Consider the following 22,777-nt stretch of genomic DNA (forward strand, 5'->3'; position numbering starts at 1 on the left):
CTGGAGGTGGTATCTCAGTGTGAGAGGAACGGGTGTGAGCAAATGTATGTGTGCAAACCTAGAGGGTGTATCAGTCTGGACCCAGTCAGGAGAGAGAAACCACACAGTAATTTCAACAAGGAAATATAAAAAAGTATTAACTATAACAGTGTATTAGAATAATGAAGGATTAGCTGCTAAGTAGAGAGACCTCTGAAGGCTATAGGAATGCAGATATCAGGACACCCACCCTCCCTAGGGCTGAGAAAGAGCACCCTGTGGAGAGCCCTCTGCCACCCAGGCAGAGGTCCAGACTTTGCTGACACAGCGTGGCTCACTGAAAGGCAGAGAAATCGCTGTGGTGTTACTCTGGAAGAACCTTCCAGGAACCTGCCCTCCAGATGCTGGGGAAAGCTGTCACAGGGAGGTTTCTCATGGAGCACACTGATGGGGACCACTGCTGAGACAGCGCAGGAGAACCAGGAGGCAAAACCCAGCAATGTCCCCTACAAGCAAGTGGAGGCTCAGAGAGGCAATAGAACCTCCTCAGGGAATTAGCAGAGCTGGATTTCCACCCAGATCCATCTTTCCTGTACATTCAGCTACCCCTCTGAACAAACAGAAGTGCAAGATCAAGACTAAGATCATTGGGCTTCCCTGGTGGCGCAGGGGTTGAGAGTCCGCCTGCCGATGCAGGGGACATGGATTCGTGCCCTGGTCTGGGAAGATCCCACATGCCGCAGAGCGGCTGGGCCCGTGAGCCATGGCCGCTGAGCCTGCGCGTCCAGAGCCTGTGCTCCACAACGGGAGAGGTCACAGCAGTGGGAGGCCCGCGTATCACAAAACAAAAAAACAAAAAAACTCTTGGGTGACGAGAAGAAGGTCAGAGGTAGAACAGAATCAAGGAGGCCCTTATATGCCAGAGAACCTGGATCGGAGCTGATGTGAAATCAACTCACTGTGAGAGAGCCAGAACCCAGGGACATGGGGCTCCTAGGACCCCTCAATCGCATTTCAGCCTCTCTGTGGAATGAATACAGGAGAGCAAATGCCAGCTCTGCAGTCACATACACCACTAGAGTACCAGCTCCAGCATTTAGCTGTGTGTCCTGGGGCAAGTCCCTCAACCTTTCTGAGTCCCAGGGTTCTTCATCTGTCAGTTGGAAACAATGATCCCTTCTCTGCAGGCTCGCTCAGGTGAAGCCCCCAGCAGACAGCCTGGCACACGGCGCGTCTTTCATCACTGGTAGATTCTCTCTCTCCTACTTTTACTCTGTAGGCCCTTCCTGTCTTTTAAGACATCCCGTGCCTCTGAAAGTAAATGTTTTAAATTCAGGAATTCCAGATTCCTAAATAGGTGCACCTGGCGGAGTGCCAAGGTCTTGGCGGCCAATGACATCCTCTTGAGACTCCGGCTTCACAACTCTGCGCTCACCACTTGGAAGGAAAAGCTCGGGTTTAGGGGATGCAGCCACTGTGTTCTTGGCTCCCCAGCCAGATGGCGCCTTGAAGCGACGTTTCCTACCCAATGTCCGCAGGGCAAATAACGATGCTTCTTTATCTTTTAGGAGGAGAAGTCACCAAGCCGCGCTTTGCTCAATTCTTCCACGGCAGCCTGGCCAGTCTCACCATCCGCCCTGGCAAAATGGACAGTCAGAAGGTGATTTCCTGCCTGCAGGCCTGCAAGGAAGGGCTGGATATCAATTCCCTGGAAAGCCTGGGCCAAGGAATAAAGGTAAGGAAGGAGCCAGCATCGCTCCCGGTGAGACGGTGCTTTGTGAGGTAGAGGCTGCTAAACATCAGTGCAATCCTGGAAGCGGAGTCATTTCCTGCCACGGCACACCAAGCTGGTACCATGGCAAAGGTGCTGCCACAGCAGGGAGATTGGTGACCGTGACTGCACCACAGACTCTGTGCCGTCTCCTGAAATTCCTAGATGAAGCCCTCGAGTGTAATCAGTTCGGTGCACAAAAGCAGGCACACATTCAATGTCTACCTGGAGGCAGTTGTTTTATATCATTGTTTCCTGGGTTGGTGGGTTGCTTTGTTGTTTATTTGCCCAAAGGAACTGAGGGAGCATGCAAGCATAACTTTCAGAAATACAGAAAAGTCGGATTAAAAGTTTGGACCATGGAAACTACTAATTACAAAGGAAGGTCACCCCGGGGTGGGTGGAATTAGAAAGCAGATGCAGAGGTCACTGGATCTTATGTTGTTAAGTTGAGGCCCAGATGGGCTCCAGACAATGTCTGGCTGCCAAAGGGAATATGAACAGATTCACGATTTTGTCATCCACACAAAATAAAACTCTTCAAATGATCCAAGGAAACCCAAGCTTCATTTTGAGAAAAGCTCCTCCTGAGGGGCGCAGGATGTGGCTGACGGTCCTCATCAAGCACCTCCCCGCTCACGATAGGCAGGGATAGATCTGGCCTCACCTGGACCGAGGAGCGCCTGCCCGCATCAGGCCTCGGGGTCCTAAGCAAAGAGGAGGGTAAACATCATCACAGCCCCCACTCCATCAAAGCGGACCCCAGTGACAGCAGGCAGCCCCTTGGCTTCCTCTCTGGGAGTGAGGGCAGCCCACCCTCTGTCTCCAGGGACACAGGACAGCCCCATGAGGCCCCAGCGGCTGTGAAGGTTTCCCAAGGAGGGAGTGACCAGAACAGAGGTTTCCCACCACCTCCCATCCGTCCCCACTCGGCACTGCCCATGGAGCTGCCCGGCCTCCCCACCCCAGGCCTGCCTCTTCTGGACAGGGGTCACCCCTCCAACAGAGGGCCCTCTCATTCACGCTCTCAGTGGCTGACTGCTTGTGGGGCTCTGACTTGGGCTGGCCTTGGAGGGACCAGTGATCTGGGCAAATCATGCCTCGACTTCACGTTGCAGTCACTTCAGCAAACATTCCGCGGACACCCGTATAATTTGGTTCTGGGCTGGGGAGAGGGACACGAAAATGAATGTTCCAAGATTACTGTCTTTGGGGCACTCAACGGCCCAAGCAGACACCTGTCATCTGGTGCTCCAGTGATTATGAGCACTGACATTTACTGAGGGTCTCCTGGGTACCAGGCACCTTTCTAAAACCTTTATGGGTTTAACTCACTTAAGCCCCAGAACAACCTATGATAAATGTACCATGAATCTTCCCATTTTGCACATGAGGAATGGAGGCCTGGAGGAGAAAGGAAAGTTGCCGAGGATCCCAGAGTGAGTCAGGAGCACAGCCAGAATGGGATCCCAGGCAGTTCGGCTCCAGAGTTTCAGAACCAGGAGCAATAGCAGTGAGGGAAGGCTCCTTGGAGGAGGTGAAGTCTGAGCGTATTGTTTAGGATGGGTAAGAACCAACCGGGAGAAAGGCAGGCAGTGGGTGGCAAGAGAGAGGGCAGGGCAGTCACTCTAGGCAGGAAGCCAGTGTTACAAGTGCCCAAATAGCAGGAGGAAAGCTAGAAAGCGGGACCAGAGAGGTAGGCAGAGGCCAGGTCATGGGGCCTTGTTAATGTCTGGTGTTTACTTTTTTTTTCTGTTGGCAACAAGCAACCATTGAAGGGCTCCATGCAAGGGAGCATGATCTGGACAGGCGTGGGGCTCAGGATGCTCACCCTGGAGCCCTGGTCAGAGGGGGAAGATGGGAGGAGTACACAGGCAGGGTAAAGCATGGATGACTTTCCAGAACATTGTTTAACATGCATGAAACACATACACACAGGTGCTCTAATAGCTAATCACCTGTCTGAAGGAAACTCACAAGACTGCCTGTACTGCAAAGGCCAGCATTCCACCTGTCAAGTTCATGGCATCTGGCCCAGGCAAGCCCCTCATGGCACATTTCATACAGATATCCTCACAGGCAGAGCCTGGGGTTTGATCCTTGGTCTACTGTTTGTATTGTTCCCTCAGTGTTTTGTCAAGCCAGTGAAATCTGTCCTCCAACAGATCCAGCATCTGTCCCCTCTCTGATTCTGGATTTGCTCCCTGCCTCTGCGTGGATCTTCTCTGCTCTGGACCATCCCATGGGGCCACAGTTGCAGGATTCCAAGCACCACAGAACAAATAAACCAAAGATGCTGGACTTAAAAGCCACACATTCTTAGAACTACAAATTAAGAACCATAGCAATTCCTACACAGCGGTCCTAGCCTGTGAAAGAGGAAGTGCTAAATGAAGTGGCACCCAGAGCTGTGGGGAGTGGAGGAGGCTCATCTGACTTTTTCGAATACCACCTGCTCAGAACCAGTCACTGCAAACGATCCTTTCCCATCCTTAGGGCGCGGCGGGCAAGAACTAGTTCACTGTATGAGAAGTTAATGATAACAACACGCGACGTTACGGTGCACCCACTGGGGGCTGTTTTAAGCTCATTATCCCTACTCCTCACAACAAATTAAATATTATGACCCCATTTCAGAAATAAGGAGGTTGGGGCTCAGGGACTTGGCCAAAATAAGTCTAGGCTCTTTCCGCCTCACGACTCAGATTAGAAGGCATTCTTGAAAATTATTAAAACTGCTTCCTGGGGCTTCCCTGGTGGCGCAGTGGTTGAGAGTCTGCCTGCCGATGCAGGGGACATGGGTTCGTGCCCCGGTCCGGGAAGATCCCACATGCCATGGAGCGGCTGGGCCCGTGAGCCATGGCTGCTGAGCCTGTGCGTCCGGAGCCTGTGCTCTGCAACGGGAGAGGCCACAACGGTGAGAGGCCCGCGTACTGCAAAAAAAAAAAAAAAAAATGCTTCCTACCTGCCTTTCCTCCTTCATCCCTCATTTCTTTTTTGAATAATGACTAGTATTTTCTCTACTGGCTCCTGGACTCCTCCCTCCCCTCTGGCTAGTCCAGAAAGTAAGGGCCTGCCGTGATTAAAGAAACATCCCGTCTACTCACAGGGTCCCACATGGGTTCCTCGTCTCACTTGTTTTCCCCTGGATCATGCATATTTCCAGCTATTTCTCCAGCATGCCTGGAGTCATCACATGATCGAGGTGGTTGTTGTTATGTATCCATATGAGACAGTGTGGAATCGCCACATTCCTGAAGAATACACACTTCTGATTTTCATAGTGTCATCCCTGCCAAATTGTCACCTCTAGTGTGGAAGAGTGGGAAAGAGCAAGAACTTTGGAACAAAACCCTCCTTGGTTCAAAGCACAGTACGGATATTCATGACCTGGGTGACCTTGGGCAAGTTGCTTTAATCCTTTAAGCCCCAATTTCCTTGTGTGTAAAATGGACTTAGTATTATTTTGTAGTGATGTAAGAATTGGATAACGTATATATATTTTATATAGCCTTACCTATATTTATACATCAAATACAGCAAAGATACACATACAGATGAGATATATAGATATAGATATATAGATATAGATATACATATAGATATAGATACAGATCTCCCCTAGAAAACCTGATAACTAGGCTCTCAGCAAATCACAGTTTCCTTCTCCTGCTGGGCTGACCTTGCACTTGGCATTGCTGATGCCCCAGCTTCTTTTGAAAAGTAATCCTGGGTGACAGTTGCAACAGAAGAGCCTCTATTGCAGGGAATCTTCATCTGTCCCCGCCCAGAGGAGCTGGCAGGGAGGGCGAGGTGCCTGGAGGGCCACAGCCAGCCTGTCCTCAAAGAACAGGCCAGGGCTTTCGGCAGGGACTTCACCGATGTCCCAGCCTGACCCTCCAGGACAGCTGACCATTCTGCTAAGACGATCTGTCTAACCGCCTCTTGGTTCAAAGAAAGGAGCCACTGTGGCTACAGCCCAGCTTTCCAGGGAGAGTGAGTGCTGTCACCTTTTGCTAGGTCCCCAGGAAGCCATCTCCTGCCCCTGTGGAAATGCCAACACCACCCTGTGTCTTGCAAAACCAGAGACCGACCCGCAGTCATGCCACGAAAGACAACACAAACATACAAGCAAAACCTGTTCTAGTGGAGGGTTTAATTGATCCTGTAAGAACCGTGTTGATGGCTAGCCAGTGCCCACCTCAAGCCCTGTGGCAGTCTTTGGGATGCTCTGGCAGCCAGATTTGGGTATTCACTAGAGATCCAACACATTCCCTAACCTGTCCTCTCCCTAGGAGGCTTCAGTGGGCGTGCCCTCTGCTGATGCCACGGGTTGCTGCCCAGTCCATCCTTCTGGATGAACTGCTTGATTTTTCTGTTCAGCCCTCATGCACGGCTCGGAGATTGGCCTTTTCTGCAGGGGGCATCATCTTGTCTCATGCTGGTCGTGTACTGGACCCTCTGGATGCTGAATAAAGTCAGTGGACCTTGCCCTCGAGGTGCTCACAGTCTGCTGGTGGGGGGCAAACAGACAGACAGACAGCAAAAGCACCAAAAGACTGCTACAGCAGGGGTTGGCAGGGACGGGGAGAGCGCAAAATACATGGAAACTTAAGTGGTATATTTAGAAGAATGACTTTCAATCTGCTCAAATGAGAAATGGATGATCTGTAAAACACTCAGAACTATTGATGATTCACCAGCATGTGGCATCTCCACGGCTGAGCACGCTAAGCTAGTGAGTCAGCCCCAGCAAGAGAGAGACCCACAAGAGGCCGACTGTAACGTCACCTGTGCATATGCCCAGGGGCTCCTGAATCCAGCATAGGGAACAGTGCTTGTGACCAGACGTCGCAGCTCAGAGAGACCCTGCTCAGGGCTTTGAGGACAGGAGGAAACCGGATCACAGGGAAAGAAGAACAGTGACGGCAGCGGGGTACCATTCACTCTTTCATCTAACAGGGGCTTCCGGGGCACTAGATCAAGGTTCTGAGATTCGGGGATAACAGTCGGAGCCCCTGTCCTCAGTGAGCTCGTAGTCACTGCACTATAATAATTATACTACCATTTCATAGCACTATAGGAGCTCAGTGGGGACCTAAGTGAGGGAAGCTGGGGAGGCTTCAAGGAGGAGGTAACAATGAAACAATCATAAGATAGTTGAAAGAGACAAAGACTGAGCTATCAGTTGGCTGGGGGTCACAATGCAAGGGACTCATTATGCGGGACAATGGCACCACAGTGCTCATGAGATAACTACCTCCTGATAGGGTCCGGACACAGAACAGGAACTCTTGTAAAGACATCTGAGTCATATCAGGGAAAAGCTAACATAGACAGATTTCCCCTTAAAAGCTTGAAAACATACTCAATCTACTTCATGGAAAGAGTAATGCAAAATAAAACTACACTAAGATAGTATTTATCACCTATCAGATTGGCAAAAGTCCCAAGTTTGACAGCATGCTCTGTTGTTGAGGTTTTGAAAGAACATTCTCATACGCTATGAGAGGGAGAGCCTATTGGTATAATCCCTAGCAATGGAAAATGTGCAACATTTGTCAAAATTTAAACTGCATATACTCTTTGACCTAGCAATTTCCCTTGTAGGGATTTATTCTACAGATACATTTACACACTTAGGAAATGTTATATATATAAGATTATTCATTGTGCCATTATTAGTATAAGACTGGAGATAACCCAATGTTCATATTAGGAGACTGGTTAAATGAATTATTTAATATTAAATAATATTATACAACTTAAAAAAAATAAAAGATCTCTAAGACAAAAGCTAAGTGAAATAAGCAAAGTACAGTATAGTATGTAACAAGCTCCCTTTGGTGTAAGAAAGGAGAAAAATGGGAATCTATGTTCATTGATTATATATTCATAAAATGCTTAAGTATAACTGTCAGGATACGCTAGGTTATGCTGCAGTAACAAGTGACTAAAATTTCAGTGAGTTATACAGCAATTGTTTTTTATTGTGTGCACTTCATGCCCATTCAAGACTGGCTGCAGCTCTGGCCCCCTCACTGTGAGACCCAGGCTGATAGACCATTAGGGAACTTTGCAGATTTCATGGCAGAGGGAGAGGGACATGGCACCATGAATTAACTGGCTGTTAAATCTACCACCCGGGTGTGAACCAAACAATACTTCTGCCCACTTTTTGTTGGCCAAGCAAGTCACATGACCACTACTGAGCACAACAGGACAAAAATGTATATCCTGTATGGAAGAGTACCATAAATCACATGATCAAGCCTGTTGACAGGCTTCTATAAGCATCTCACTGGGAGGGGAAACAACTAATTTTGAACAATAATGCAATTTGTCACTAAGAAATTAATGGAACAGTGATTACCTGTGGGATAAGGTTGAGGAAATTGGTTGGATAGGAGATAGGAATAAGATGGACACTTTCACTTAGCACATATATATATTTGAATATATATGCTCCATGCTCCATTCAAAGAAGAGTAACTGCTGGGAACACCATGGAAGAGACAAGTCTGGATCTACTTTATCTGGTTTGAGGACCCAAGTGACTCACTGGGGAGCATCATAGCCCCTGGGCCTTCACCCAGCATGGGATACCAGGGACCCAGGATAGGATAGATAGATAACAAACCTAGGGCAGCTGGCAGGCGTGTAAACAGCAAGTGATTAAAACTCATGGGAAACCAGAGTTTAGCACCTAGAAGGCAAGACCAAGAATCAGATCTAAGAGAGAAGGGAGGTCATTAACTTAAAAATGAACTTTAAGGTTGGAAACTAAAAAGATGGGACATGGGTCAGGAGGTGGAGTGCAGGGTGAATGGGGGAGCAGTTCAAGGCCAAAGTCAAGACAGCAAAAGGAACAAAAGCCCCAGGTTTCCGGGCTGTGAGCTGAGGTGTGGCAGTCCAAGAGCTCAAAGTTTCTGGGAAGGACCCCATAGTAGCCCAGAGCCCACCAAAGGCTGGGCCCCAAGAGCACTGTGTCTGGGATTTCAGAATTCATCCTGTGGCTCCCGGTGGTATTACCAGGAGTTTATAATCCACAGGGAATCTTACACAGGAGGGTCCCGAAGCCCACCAGAGGGCAGCAGGGATTGCTTGAGGGGTTAAAACAGTTACCTGTGCACACAGCTCCTGCACTTGCAGATGCTCTGGAGACGCCTGTGCGGGCCTTAGTGGCCTTTGCATGGAGATGGAGGGTCTCCATGAGACTGGGTACAAGGTTGATCATTCTCTCCTGTGATACTGCTTTCTGTCTTCCAGTATCATTTCAACCCCTCGCAGTCTGTCCTGGTGATGGAAGGTGACGACATTGGGAACATCAACCGTGCCCTCCAGAAGGTCTCCTACATCAACTCCAGACAGTTCCCAACCGCGGGTGTGCGGCGCCTGAAAGTCTCTTCCAAGGTCCAGTGAGTGGATGCTGGGCAGCCTGGGGCTCAGTCAAGGCATCAGGGATGGTCCCTGGGAATGTTTTCTCGCAAAACAGGATTCACCTCTCTTCAACTATTGGCAGCTTCTCTGCTCTCCCTATGAGGACACCCCAATGGATCTGTGTCCTCTTTTTGTTGTTTTTTTTTTAAGTGAAATATAGTTGACATACAATGTTTTGTTAGTTTCAGGTGTACTGCTTAGTGATCTGATATTTACATACACTATGAAATGATCACTATGATAAGTCTGGTAACCATATGTCCCTATACAGAGTTATTAAAATGTTATTGACCATATTCCTTATGCTGTATGTTACAGCCCTGTGGATTTTTTATTTTATAACTGGAGGTGCGTACCTCTTAATCTCCTTCACCTATTTCACCCCACCCCCAACCCCCTCCCTTCTGGCAACCACCTGTTCTCTGAATCTATGAGTTTGTTTTTGTTTTGTTTTTCAGATTCCACATGGAAGTGAAACCATACGGTCTTTCTCTGACTTATTTCACTTAGCATAACACCCTCTAGATCTATTCGTGTTGTTGCCAATTGCAAGATATTTTTTTCTCATGACTTAGTAATATTTCATGTGTGTGTATATATATATACATATCATTTATTATTATTATAGCATTAATATGTGTTAAATATATACTATATTACAAATATATATCATAAATATATATATACTACATATATATACAAATGTATATATATACACACACACCATAAATATATACAACCACATCTTCTTTATCCATCCATCTATCCTTGGACAGTTAGGTTGCTTCCATATCTTGGTTAATGTAAATAATGCTGCAATGAACATTAGTGTGCATATATCTTATCGAACTACCATTTTTATTTTCTTCAGGTAAATACCCAGAAGTGAAATTGCTAGATTATATGGCAGCTTTATTTTTAGTTTTTGAGGGGAACCTCCATACTGTTTTCCATAGTGGCGGCACGAATTTACATTCCCACCAATAGTGTTTAGAGGTGTTTAGTGCCTTTTTAGAGTGTTTAGTGCCTTTTCTCTACATGCTCGCCAACACTTTTTATTTATTTTATTTTTGATATTAGCCATTCTGACAGGGATGAGGTGGTACCTCATTGTGGTTTTGATTCACATTTCCCTGATGATTAGTGATGCTGAACATCTTTTCATGTGTCTGTTGGCCATCAGTATGTCTTCTTTGCAAAAATGTCTATTCAGGTCCTCTGCCCATCTTTTAATTGGGTTATCTGTTTTTTGCTGTTGAGTTGTATAAATTCTTTGTATATTTTGGATATTAACCCCTTACTATATAAGATTATTTGCAAATATCTTCTCCTATTCATCAGGCTCGCTTTTTATATTGTTGATAGTTTCCTTCACTGTGCAAAAGCTTTTTAGTTGGATGTAGTCCCATGGGTTTATTTTTGCTTTTGTCTCTGTTGCCTGAGCAGACACATCCAAAAAAATATTGCTAAGACCAATGTCAAAGAGCATACTGCCTATGCTTTCTTCTAGTTTTATGGTTTCAGGTCTTACTCATTTTGAGTTTACTTTTGTGTATGGTGTGAGAAAGTAGTCCAGTTTTATTCTTTTGCACGTAGATGTCCAGTTTTCCCAACACAAGTTATTGAAGAAGCTGTCTTTTCCTCATTTTATATTCTTGCCTCCTTTATCATTGATTAATTGACCATATATGCATGGGTTCAGTTCTGAGCTCTCTATTCTGTTCCATTGATTTATGTGTCTGTTTTTGTGCCAATACCATACTGTTTGGATTACTCTAGGTTTGTAGCATAGTCTGAAGTCAGGAGTGTGGTACCTTCAGCTTTGTTCTTCTTTCTCAAGATTGTTTTGGCTATTTGAGATCTTTTATGGTTTTAAACAAATTTTAGAATTATTTGTTCTAGTTTGGTGAAAAATACCATTGGCATTTTGATAGAGATTGAATTGAATCTGTAGATTGCCTTGGGTCGTATGGTCACATTACTAATATTATTTCTTCCAATCCATGAGCATGGTATATCTTTCCATTTGTTTGTAATGTTTTTAATTTCTTTCATCAATGTCTTGTAGTTTTCTGAGTAGAAGTCTTCTACCTCCTTGGTTAGATTTATCCCTAGGTATTTTATTCTTTTTGATGCAATTGTAAATGGGATTGTTTTTTAATTTCTTTTTCTGATAGGCTGTTCTCAGTGTACAGAAACACAACAGATTTCTATATATTAATTTGTATCCTGCAACTTACTGAACTCATTTATTAGTTCTAACAGATTTTGGTAGCATCTTTAGGATTTTTCTGTGTATAGTATTATGCTCAACAAATGTTTATTAATTGAATTAAATTAACCAACCTAGCCTTGATAGAGCTCCTAAATACCATGAGTATGCAAGAGAAAGAAAAGTCATGGTTCTTGTCCCCAGGGATCAGAGTTAAATTAAGGAGATGAGACCATCACTGTGACCTTTAAATAACACCCTTACTGGCCTATCAAATCATTTCTCAGCCAAACAGCTGCTTGGGAGGGCAGCTAGGAAGGGGACCCCAGAAAAACTGCTGAGAATCAGAAAGGGAGTCACCTGGCACCTTCAGAAAGACAGGAACAAGGGTTGGAAAGATGGGTCTGCTGACCGCCATGTTGCCAGGGCCTGGGACAGATGCCAGGATAAAGTCCACAGACGGCAATTACATTCAACAGTTCTAGTGATGGAGAAAGTGCTCCCACCTCCACACTAAAGGCCACCCCTGGAGGCTGGGGGTAGGGAGCCGGCACCTCCAGGTCAGCGCCACACTGCAGTGAAGAAGAGGGACGAGACTGGCTACTCTCCAGCTCTAGGACCAGGCTTCCATAAACTGGCAAGGGGAGGGGTGTCCTTTGTAAATGGTAGGGTTGGTGCCACACAGGCAAAAAGTCTGGGAGCAGGAGCCCACCACTTACTTCCACACCTTGCCCACCCTGGAGAAGAAGATGGAGTGTCTCAGCCTACCCTTCCCACAGGAACTTTGCCAAGGGATGCAGGTTGATGGCTGCCACCAGCTGGAGTCCACCCATCATTCCCAGAGCATCTCTCTAGACCCTGGGGTTCTCCATTTTAGCTTAGGTCTTTGGTCTAGATGATCAGCAGAGAGTGCCAGTGACACACATGCCTGATGAGGTCTGATGACACTGTCAGATCTGTCAACATGTACTGAGCTCCAACCATGATGCAGGCTCTTGGGCAGCTTCCTATCTACATGTCATCTGAATTTAAGCCTTACTACTATGAGGTAATTAATTATTCATCCCCACTGTACAGATGAAGAGACTGAGGTTCCCAGGAGTCGTGCCCCTTGCCCGGAGCCTCCCAGTCCAGGAGTGGCAGAGCCAGGCATGGACCCTTGCCTGTCTCACTTCTGAGGCTTTGCTCTTGTTGTCACACCACTCTGGCTCCCAGATATTTTTGTGGCAGTGTATCAGGAAAAAGGAGTATGATTACAATAGCAGTCTGCTGGCACATCTGGAAGAGGCACCGCACTTGTGTGATATCCTTGTAGAGAGAGAACATATACGCTGTTCCGGCAGGCAGGAGAGTTTAGCCCTAGGGTCTCACTCAGTAAGATGGCTGTAACTAACCAGTGAGACAACAATTTATTTACCAAATCCTTATGCACATAACAAGCAGTTGCTGTCTAATTAATGTTGCCATTGATTACTTTGTTAAAGGATAATTAAAGGTCTAATGGTTACTTGTTGGTGGTAGAGAAAATTCCTATTTCACCCAGGAGCTAATCCTTTCAAGTCCCTAGATTGCTAGTAGTTTTAACTAAAATGTGGCTTTGAATCTGGATGTCTGTTGACATCCTCAGAGGCTCTCGGGCAGTCAGGATGTCTCGTTGAGGACTAGAGGTGGCTGTATGTATCTTTGCCCATGGCTGGATGATTCCAGGGTTTGCTCTTCAGTTGCCGTGACTGCTGTTTTCCCAGGTGCTTTGGAGAAGATGTGTGTATCAGCCTCCCCGACGTGGACGCTTACGTGATGGTGCTGCAGGCCGTCGAGCCCCAGATCACCCTCCATGGCACGGACCGCTTCTGGAGACCGACTGCCCAGTTTGAAAGCACCAAAGGGGTTACCCTCTTCCCCGACATCAAGATTGTGAGCACCTTCGCCAAAACCGAGGCCCCCAGTGACTTGAAGACCACAGGTACAGGCGCACACTGGGTTGGGGGGGTGGAACCTTAAATTCTCACATGAAGTATAATTCTCGTCAATCACACTTCAGGACAACTGAGGTATTGTTCACCATAGCGGGGTAATTTATGATAATGGAACAAAAAAGCCTGGAAACAATGCAGATAAATAACAGAGAGGGATGAATGGCTTAGAAAATTGTGGCACCCCCATAGAAGAGGTATGATGTTGGAGGGAAGGCACTTAGGCCAAACAGTAAGTTTAAAAAAAAAAGCAAGATGCAAATTACAGAGTAGCTACGTGTAGAGTGATCGCAACTCTGTCAAGAAAAAAATATGTAGAAAAATGCCCAGAAGGAAACACACCTAATGCTAACAGTGATATTCTCTGAGAAGCAGGAAAAGAGCCAATTTGTTTCTGCACCGCTTCACTTCTCTACAACTGCAAAACGTTCTGTAGTACACGTGTATTATTTTGGTAATGAGAAGAAAGTTAAAGAAGCATGGAGAAAAAAATAGAGCTGCATCTTAATGTATACCCCGTAAAAGTCTCCTTCAGCGATATCCCTCTCAACACTCGGAACTTTCCAGTTGTTCTTTCCAACAGTTTCATTGTCGGGAGGGCTGTTCAGTAAAAGTAATTTGAATTGTCTGCCGGGAAGAAACACTGAGTTGGGCTGAAAGCTACAGTATATTCGGCTGGTGGTGGGGAGAGGGATGGAAGGATATGGAAGGAAGGTAGGAAAACCTGGGGCCCAGATCTACAGGGGGAATACGAGTTTGAGAACCATCCTTTGCTGCCTCCTCCAAAAGAATGTTTTCAACTCTCCCTCTCCCCCTCCCAAAGCAGCTGCTAACGATGGGCTAGTGCCAGTGGGTCTGAGTTCCCGAAGGGCTGCCTCTATAATAATCCTAACTACCCACTGCCTTAAACCATGCTGGTCCCCAGCAAATGGGATGTCTGGCAAGACAGCCCTTCTTAGCTCACAAAAATAGATGGTGTTATACCACCTCTCTGGGCAGGACCATTTCCCAGTTACTCTCCAAGGTGCATTAGGTCGTGTGATCTTCCCTCTTGCCTTCATCTGTGGCTAATATCAGACAGGAAAAGGAAGGGCCTCCGACTGCGGTGGCTGCAGGCCGTAGCTGAGAGTATCTGGATTCCTGAGGCCTGACATCAGCCTATAGGCAACGCAGGGACAAGCAATTATCTGGGTCCACATCTCACCTTCTGTTTATGAGAGGTGCATGCAGACTGCGTAGCCAAGTGCCCGAGAACTATTGTTAGTACTTTTAAAATTTCACTTTTATCGTTGTAAGAATAATCATTATTATGGGTGCCATAAACGAGCAGGCTAATGGCATGTGCCACCCGTGACCCTCTCCACCACCATCTTCGGCCCTCATCGACTCACTCTTTGTGCTGTTTCAGTACCAATGACATCACACCCCTCTCTCCCTCTGTGTTAGCTTACATGTCTACTCACTCTTTACCCTCGTCCTGGAAGGTCCCTCTCTGTCCCGTTCCCCATTATTGCTGACAAAAATCTCTACCTTCAACCCCTCTTCCAGAAGACCCCACCACCCTGACCCCCAGGCTGGTACTGTACACGCCCAACCACTCTGTACGCTTCCAGCCACTAGCGCTCTCTCTCACATACACTGGCGAGCCCTCGGTGGTGATTATCTGTTTATTAAACCAGACAAGGATCTCCTCCAGAGCCCAACTTATTGATTTGCCAGTAAGTCCCTGAGCCCAGTACAGTCCCTTTGGCACAGTGGAAATCAGGGAAACTGATGGAAGATTTTGTCCATATGCGAGCACAAGAGAACGAGAGAAAATGGTGGGGTGAACACGCCCCCTACCTAGGGTGAGCAATCAGTCAGCAGTTGGGTCATAGGAGCCAGGATGACCCAACCTGACCTGACAAGAGTACAGCTCCCAAGAAAACCCAGAAACCACAGGCCATTTGAAAGAGAGATATACGTGTACCATTATTAATGACAGACTTCGTTAAGTGTATATTAATGTGCTTTTAGATTTTGCCAACGCTACACGAAGCCATTGAGATTGGCAAGCATTTAAAAAGTAAGTGTACGAAATTATTTATAACAACATATATCCGTTGAGAGCAAAAAATGTTTCTGGTATCCCTTAAAAACTAAACAAAATAAAATAATTATTTAAAATAGCTCTCTCATCTTTTGTGAATCCTTCCAACATTTGTTTTCATAAATGTTTTATCATGCACAAACTACGCCAGTCTGCTTAATCAGTAAATATACTTATTTAAATGATCTCTAGTTCACAAATTTTTCAATAAAAGCCCGCAAGATCAAAAATATTCAAAGGGGCTTCCCTGGTGGCGCAGCGGTTGAGAGTCTGCCTGACGATGCAGGGGACATGGGTTCGTGCCCCAGTCCGGGAAGATCCCACATGCTGTGGAGCGGCTGGGCCCGTGAGCCATGGCCGCTGAGCCTGCGTGTCTGGAGCCTGTGCTCCGCAACGGGAGAGGCCACAACAGTGAGAGGCCCACATACCACAAAAAAAAAAAAAAAAAAAAAAAAAAAAAATTCAAAGACCACCGGCCCAGAGGTTGAGACTTTCACAAAGTGTGGGATCAGAAGGTCATGGTTGCCGTCCAGCTCCTCCCCTGTTGTCTGTGTGACCCCAGGCAATCCACAGCACCCCACCCCATGGACTGTCCATTCCCCCATCAGTGAAATGGGAATAGTAATAGTACCCCCTCTAGTGTCTGTCTGTTAGGATTTCCTTTGCACTGTGCCTAGCGTATAGCAAGGACTCCATAACTACTAATCACTTTTTATTTTAAAGTAGGATTTTCATTTAGGAGTGCCAACCTGTCCAGCATTCAAATACTCAAGACACTCCCCTGGGAAACTTGGGGTCATAGTATCAGGCAAGGACAGCTAGGCTGTCCAGGAACCAGAAACATAGGAACAAGGGTTGGAAAGATGGGTCTGCTGACCGCCATGTTGCCAGGGCCTGGGACAGATGCCAGGATAAAGTCCACAGACGGCAATTACATTCAACAGTTCTAGTGATGGAGAAAGTGCTCCCACCTCCACACTAAAGGCCACCCCTGGAGGCTGGGGGTAGGGAGCCGGCACCTCCAGGTCAGCGCCACACTGCAGTGAAGAAGAGGGACGAGACTGGCTAGTCTCCAGCTCTAGGACCAGCCTTCCATAAACTGGCAAGGGGAGGGGTGTCCTCTGCAAATGGTCGGGTTGGTGCCACAAAGGCAAAAAGTCTGGGAGCCTGAGCTGACCACTTACTTCCACACCTTGCCCACCCTGGAGAAGAAGATGGAGTGTCTCAGCCTACCCTTCCCTGAGGAACTTTGCCAAGGGATGCAACAGCTCGCCAACTACACTAACAAATTTACTTATTTAATTATATCACCAGTGCAGCTCCACTTCAGCAATGTGTCGTTGCCAGCCCCTCAGATACTGAAGAGTTAGTCACACAAAGTGCTTCTGCTCTTGAGAAGCTCAGAGTCTGCTGGGAGAGACAGAGACACACACCATGACCACGCAGGGAAAGCTATGAGAGCCTGGTGGAGGGGCACTCATCTCTGGTCCCAATTGAGACCACCTTCTTGAGCGTCTATTCTGTGCCACACATTGTTTTCAATCTTCTCAATGCCCTTACCCTCTTTACAGATAAGGAAATTGAGCAGTAGGTGGTTTCTCTAATACTATACGGCTTCTCAGAAGCAGCGGTGGTATTCAAATTCACATCTTTTTTTTTTTTTTTTTGCGATACGCGGGCGTCTCACTGTTGTGGCCTCTCCCGTTGCGGAGCACAGGCTCCGGATGCGCAGGCTCAGCGGCCATGGCTCACGGGCCCAGCCACTCCGCGGCATGTGGGATCTTCCCAGACCGGGGCACGAACCCGCGTCCCCTGCATCGGCAGGCATACTCTCAACCACTGCGCCACCAGGGAAGCCCTCGATTCACATCTTTTGACTGATGTGTTCATGCTCTTCACATAAATTCGTGCCTCCCAGCCTCAGGGGTTGCCTGGACATCCATCTGAGCAGTGGAGGTGATATTTGGGATGGCCCAGCCTCTCCTCCTGACCCAGCCTGAGCCTGGGGTTCAGTGACAGAGGAGGAGGATGGTGTGTCAGGGCCACGACCTGAGCTGTCCTCACTCCTGTGTTTTCCATGTGTCTGTCTTCCCACAGCCCCCAAATCAGCAGTTTTTGAAGAAATGCTTCACAACTTAGATTTCTGTGACATTTTAGTGCTGGGAGGGGACTTGGACCCCAAACAGGAGTGCTTGGAGCTCAACCACAGTGAGCTCCACCAGCGACACCTGGATGCCACCAACTCCACGGCTGGCTACTCCATCTACGGTAAGGCCGTGCTCAGTCCTGCACCCAGTGGTCCCTTCTCAGTGGCCTTGTCCAGGGAGTCATGAGTGTGATGGCAGCTCCATCTCCTGTGGAAGTGGGTCAGGAGGGGACTCTTGACCTCAGAGCGTGGACTTTTAGCCCCTCCTTTGGCGAGCTATTCCAGTATCCTGGGGACTTGGCTCCCATTCCACTCCTGGGGAAATCTGTAGAAACTAGGCGGGTGCCTGCTCTTACCATGTTTGATCTCAGCAAGTATTACAGCAACATTTGGCAGACTGAGACCGAACATTCTGGTCAGAGCCCAATGTATGTGGAAATTCCGTGCTTCAGTTTAATTGGCTCCTTAGAATGTCTGCACTGGCACACTGTCTGCCCCTAAACACCCTGAGCTCTTACCCTCACCGACTTCAGGAGACCCACACCACCAGCAGCTGCAGCCTGTCTCCCCAGCCCCTCTTCTGCCTTCTTATGACAGGTGTGGTCTCTTGACACAGGTGTGGGCTCCATGAGTCGTTATGAGCAGGTGCTACGTCACATCCGCTACCGCAACTGGCGTCCAGCTGCCCTGGAGGCCCGGCGGTTCAGGATCAAGTGCTCGGAACTCAATGGGCGCTACACCAGCAATGAGTTCAACTTGGAGGTGAGTGAGTCCCGCAGTTGTGAGGGAAGCCCCGGCCCGCCCATTCATTCACTTCGCTTATTCGGGAGAACTGCAGCCACTGGTCCACTTGCCACTCCTGGTCCACAGCATCCCTCTCTGCTCTTCTCAGGTCAGCGTCCTCCATGAGGTCAGGGTCTCAGACAAGGAGCACGTCAACCACCTCATCGTGCAGCCGCCCTTCCTCCAGTCTGTCCAGCACCCGGAATCCCAGACTAGCATCCAGCGCAGTTCAGGTAGGTCACATGGGAGGAGGGACCTCAGGACACCAGGTGATGATGGTGACTCAAGACCATCCACTCAACAGACAGTTAGGGTGCAGCAGCCAGAGGCGCCCAGAACTGAAGGAGGTGCCAGGCCGTGGAGAAGCTATGGGCCTGGCTCTGAGGCACTCACGGCCTCAGGAGGGAGCAGGTCAAGTACACAAGAAGTTATAAGAAATGTATAATAGCAGATGTTACAAAGGGCTGGGGTAAAATTTTGCAAGTCCTTTTAGACCCAACTCAAAGCTACATGCTGTATGTAGCCTTCCCTGAGCCCCTCACATACGTTCACACACATGTATGCACCATATTGCAAAGTCTCCCACCCTTACTTCTGTTCCAGTACCTTCCATATTGTCTTCCTATCTGGCGGGCACTTCTGTCTGTCCCGACTGAACTCCACAGTTTCTAGCTCTCGTGGGGAGGGGAAGGGGGCTGCCCTATGCTTTGATGGAAAAAGCAAGAAATCAAAGAGAATGTGCACTTATTGAGCACCTACTATGTGCCTCTGTGGAAATTCACATAGATGATTTCATTTGCTCCTCGCAGCTTCCCATGGGATAGGAATGATGAAGTCTACTACATAGATGAAAAAAGTGAAGCCCAGACAGAGTAAGGTTCTGACCCAGAGCTCTCCAACTGGGCAGTGTAGGGAAGATGTTAACCTACACATGGATGTTTCAATTGTGTTCCATCCCAAAGGTGAGCTAGTCCCTCGCTCACCACGTCCTGCAAATTCCTTCCTCATTCCAGTGGTCCCAAGCATTGCCACGGTGGTCATCATCATCTCCGTGTGCATGCTAGTGTTTGTCGTGGCCATGGGCATGTACCGGGTCCGGATCGCCCACCAGCACTTCACCCAGGAGTCTGAGGCTGCCAAGGAAGCCGAGATGGATTGGGACGACTCGGCACTTACTATCACAGTCAACCCCATGGAGGTAACAATCGTCACGCGGGGGCTGGGAGCTCAGAGCGGGATGCCTCTCCTCCACCCAGCTCCATCCTTCCTGTGCCAGAAGCCCTGCCCAGCTAGCCCAGCCCCACTGGTCCTTCCCTTCTCTGGGCTCCTCCAGCCTCTCAACCTGCATGAGCCACACTTACCCACCAAATGCATTCACTGCTTAAAAAATGTGTGAATTGCTCTCACCCAACAAACAAAACCAGACATTTCTTAAGGCAAGCAGCCACGTAGTGTCTGTCCCTGGCCTCCCCTGTAGTATTTAGCTCAGAGCTGACTCACTCTCAGGGACTCAGTATTGAATTTTTGATTAGCTACCAGTATACATTAGATGGCTTTGCTCCATCTGCCTGAAAAGCTCACTTAAAGACTCAGAATATGTTAATACAAAAACCCAATGGTAATACCTGCCATTTATTGAGCCCCCATCACGCCAGCACTGCACGAGGTCCTCAATACGCACCATCTCATTTAATCTTCCCAGCAACCTGTGAAGTGGGAGTCACCCTCCTCATTTACCAAGGTAGGACCAACTCAGAGAGGGAAAGTAAAGTACCCAAACTCCCAGAGCTGGTAATGGCACCACCCGTATTCAAACCCACGCCTCTCTGATTCTAAAGTTATCTTTCCAGTGGCCCATCATCCCCCAGAATCCACCCATGAGTGTCCAAATGTTCCTGATCTGGACATAGGACACTCAAGAAAAGCCGCTTCCATCGGGCCCTTTGGTCTGCCCATGGCTGCTGGGTGGGGGGAAAGGCAGGAGTAAGAAAGCGAGGGAGTCAGTGGCCATGAGGAGGAGCCACTGAGGAATGAAAAGTATCCCAGCCAGTCCCCAGTTTCCCCGCCTCACCTGGCCTCCTGCTCTAACTTCAGAGCCAGCGTGCCAATGCAGGTCAGCTCGTCCCAGCGTGTGCTGTAGGTACAGGGCTGAGCGCACCACTTGGGGGACCCCAGCATTTCCACCTTCAGAGAGCTGAGCCTTGGGCCTAGGAGGCAAGACCATTATGCCAGGAGCGCTCTGAGTACCCGGCCACAGCGTGCTCACCAAGGGCTAACGTGGTGATGCCTGCAGTCAGTGAAGCAGGAGCAGGGAGAGCCTTTGGGGCTGTCCAGGGAAGATTTCTTGGAGCCTCAGAGAGGCCTTGAGAATGAGTAGGATCTGGGGGAAGCAGAGGTAGAAGAGAAAACACTCCAGAGAGGGGGTGTAGCCAAGCATGGGCTCACAGCTCTTATGGCTGGTTTATGAACTCAAAACATAAATCCAGAAAGAAGATTTGACTGGCATTGCCGCAACGCTGGGGGGAGGGGGAGGGGACTGGAAAAGCATGGGGTAGAGATTGAGGACACAAACCCCCAGGGGTGAGCGGCAGGCGTGGAAAATGAGGGCCGTGAACTTTGTCCTTCTGAAAGGAGTAGTTTTGAGGGGCGGCACAGCCGAGTCTTGGCTTAGAAGACCTTCTGCTCCCAGAGACATTATTTTCCCACCTGGAAGAGGGGTACAAGCTTAAATGCTATCCTCGCATTGAGAAGCAAGTCACTAAAGACTTGGACACCTATGTAGATAGGTTTCAGAAATGCCAGGAAAGAAACGTTGGCCCGAAAGCCTCCCTGAATGATGGGTGGGATCGGCCTAAATGTCCAATGTTTAAAACCCAACGACTGGGCTTCCCTGGTGGCGCAGTGGTTGAGAGTCCGCCTGCCGATGCAGGGGACACGGGTTCATGCCCCGGTCCGGGAGGATCCCACGTGCCGCGGAGCAGCTGGGCCCGTGAGCCATGGCCGCTGAGCCTGCGCGTCCGGAGCCTGTGCTCCGCAACGGGAGAGGCCACAACAGTGAGAGGCCCGCGGACCACTAAAAAATAAAAAATAAAACGCAACAATTTACCTTGAGTTGGGGTCCTGGAATTTGCCATTTCTTGTCTTTGTCCTTAGCCCTCCGATTGGTCTTTCACCAAAGGACTTCCGTTCCAGAAAGCCTATCTCCCGGCCCAAGGGTTTAGCATCAAGGGAAGGAGTTCCAAGGGGCCCTAAATGTCTCCTTAATGGAGGGAGAAACTTAAGCTCCAGCGTGGCTCCTGTTTGACCCCTGATGAGCGTTTCCCTTCTCTCCCTGCCATCCAGAAACACGGAGCCCCAGGGCGTGGGGAAGATGAGACCGAGGAAGAGGAGGAGGAGGAGGAAGACCTAAGCTCGAGCAGCAGCGACTCCGAGGGCAGTGACGAGGAGGACGAGGAGGGGGCGGGCAGGGGCGGACACGGGCCGGGCGGAGCCGCGCAAGCCCAGCTGGAGTGGGATGACTCCACCCTCCCCTACTAGTGCCCGGCAGTCTGCGCCCGCCCACGTGTCCCTTTTGGAAGCCCCGCCCCGATGTACGCCCCAGCCTATCGCATCGCCTCTGATTTCTATGACAGGTCCCGGCAGGCCTTCCCCAGCACCCTGGAACCCACCCTTTACGCCTTGGGTACTCCCCGCATCCCAGCCCTGGGGCGGTTCCCAGAAGCCCAGCGTCATCCTCACTGGGGACTTCAGGGGCGACTTTGTCCTGTGGCCCCCACTTCTCTTACACTGGGCTCACCCAGCAGCCTGTCAGTAGATCTCTGGGTACCGTGTTTGCTCTCCCCTGCAGGGGAGAAGGTCAGCCTTCATGTCGCTCCCCTACCTGGGCTCCACGTTCTTAGGGTCCTGAGGTTCCAACCCCCCGTGCGGGCACTGACTCCGTGGTGTCTCCACACCGACCATCAGGTTCTTCGCACCTGACTCTCCAGGCTGCTTCCTACAATCAGGATGCTCAGACTCCACACACCCGAGGTCTAAGTCCTCAACACTTCAAAGGAACGTCCGGACCGAGGTGGAATTAAGTTCGCAGGGAAAGGTTTGCCTAGGCTGTCCCCACGGCTCCCCACCGCCACACACACGCGCTCTTCCATTTTGGAGAGCCTTTCCCTTTGTCCTTTGTGAGGCCACAGAAGCTCATATGAAAAGTCCGAAACCAAGAGCAGGTCCTTGGCCACAGCAGGGCCTGGTTCCAGCCAAAGTTCTCTGAGAACCTGCCTTCCTGGCAGCCGCTGAGACCCCCAGTGCTGCCCTGCTGGGGGTTCCCACCACACGACACCACGAGGGCCAGGAAGCATTGCACATAGCCACTGCCCTGGGTGACAGCTGT

The 22,777-nt window shown here is 49.0% G+C and overlaps 1 protein-coding gene across 2 annotated transcripts in view; it reads left to right on the forward strand.

Annotated features, from left to right (window-relative positions):
* The window catches only part of CLSTN2 (calsyntenin 2), a gene marked incomplete at both ends in the record, with an annotated part of 642,483 nt that extends 620,553 nt beyond the window's left edge, over positions 1 to 21,930 (forward strand). Inside the window, 8 exons of one of the 2 annotated variants that reach the window (XM_079704858.1) lie at positions 1,548 to 1,714; positions 9,020 to 9,168; positions 13,148 to 13,365; positions 17,562 to 17,732; positions 18,227 to 18,372; positions 18,503 to 18,626; positions 19,407 to 19,591; positions 21,736 to 21,930. In XM_079704858.1, coding sequence (XP_079560984.1) covers positions 1,548 to 1,714; positions 9,020 to 9,168; positions 13,148 to 13,365; positions 17,562 to 17,732; positions 18,227 to 18,372; positions 18,503 to 18,626; positions 19,407 to 19,591; positions 21,736 to 21,930 — 1,355 coding nt within the window. Of the gene's footprint in view, positions 1 to 1,547; positions 1,715 to 9,019; positions 9,169 to 13,147; positions 13,372 to 17,561; positions 17,733 to 18,226; positions 18,373 to 18,502; positions 18,627 to 19,406; positions 19,592 to 21,735 lie in introns of both variants that reach the window. The other variant, XM_079704859.1, reaches the window with a different exon arrangement.
* Positions 21,931 to 22,777: the final 847 nt, after the last annotated feature.

The sequence above is a fragment of the Hyperoodon ampullatus genome, assembly GCF_949752795.1.
Source record: "Hyperoodon ampullatus genome assembly, chromosome: 5".
In the NCBI taxonomy this organism is placed as follows: Eukaryota; Metazoa; Chordata; class Mammalia; order Artiodactyla; family Ziphiidae; genus Hyperoodon; species Hyperoodon ampullatus.